This window comes from Etheostoma spectabile, chromosome 14 (genome assembly GCF_008692095.1).
Source record: "Etheostoma spectabile isolate EspeVRDwgs_2016 chromosome 14, UIUC_Espe_1.0, whole genome shotgun sequence".
In the NCBI taxonomy this organism is placed as follows: Eukaryota; Metazoa; Chordata; class Actinopteri; order Perciformes; family Percidae; genus Etheostoma; species Etheostoma spectabile.
The window spans coordinates 13,948,256-13,949,075 of record NC_045746.1 but is presented as its reverse complement, the minus strand read 5'-3'; the positions used below and the strand labels follow the sequence as shown (position 1 = coordinate 13,949,075).

General features: G+C 35.0%; 1 protein-coding gene across 1 annotated transcript in view; it reads right to left on the bottom strand.

Moving 5' to 3' along the window:
- akap9 (A kinase (PRKA) anchor protein 9) overlaps window positions 1-820 on the bottom strand; it is a 67,797-nt gene that overhangs the window by 23,128 nt on the left and 43,849 nt on the right. Inside the window, exon 24 of the mRNA XM_032536073.1 lies at window positions 539-656. Within this exon, the coding sequence (XP_032391964.1) occupies window positions 539-656 (118 nt within the window). The remainder of the gene's footprint in view (window positions 1-538; window positions 657-820) is intronic.

Here is an 820-nt window from a genome sequence, read left to right as displayed (position 1 = left end):
ATGCACCTAAATTATGGCTAATGTAGGCTCTTTGATTAAAAACAGTATAGATGCAGATCTGGGTATTTTTATTGTATACTGTCAATATACACTTCTTTGAAAAAGGAGCTAAAACAATGGTAACGACTGCTGTATGATATGCAGCTGACTGACTCTGGGTTCATGTTTCATACATCAAGATGTTCTGTGTAATTCAAGGAACGCTTTATGATTTAATTTGGGTGAGTCATTTTCTTTTAATATAACCATACCAAACTAACTGAAACTTGAGCATTGATTAAAAAAAAGAGCAGAAAACCAGAGAGATTGTGTATTTTTGTTTCCTTATCTATTTGGTAACACCAACTATGATGCAATACAGTTCACATAATCAAACACTAAATTCGGTTCCAGTTCAAACGCTGAAAAATGTAATTCCTAATATGTTCCTTTCAACTGTAAGGATAATAACTTCCTGTGCATTTAGCAGCTAAACTTCCTGGGCTATTTATTATCTGAATAGAGTATATTGTCGGTAAATGAAATCCGGGATACTTACGAAGCTCACGAGGCCCAGCATTCTCCCTCATGGCGTCTTGTTGCCGTGACAGCAGCTCCCGCTCCTCCTGCATCTGAAGCCTCTCGTGCTCCAACTCTTGCAGCCGGCTACCTGTCACCTGCATGGAGAAAGGACATTCAGTTAAAGACTGGCAGAAAATGAATACATAGAGTATGTTGAATGTAAATATACATTGTTATTTAACATTTTAGACTGGTGATGTTCTGTATTTGTATATATATATATATATATATATATATATATATATATATATATATATAT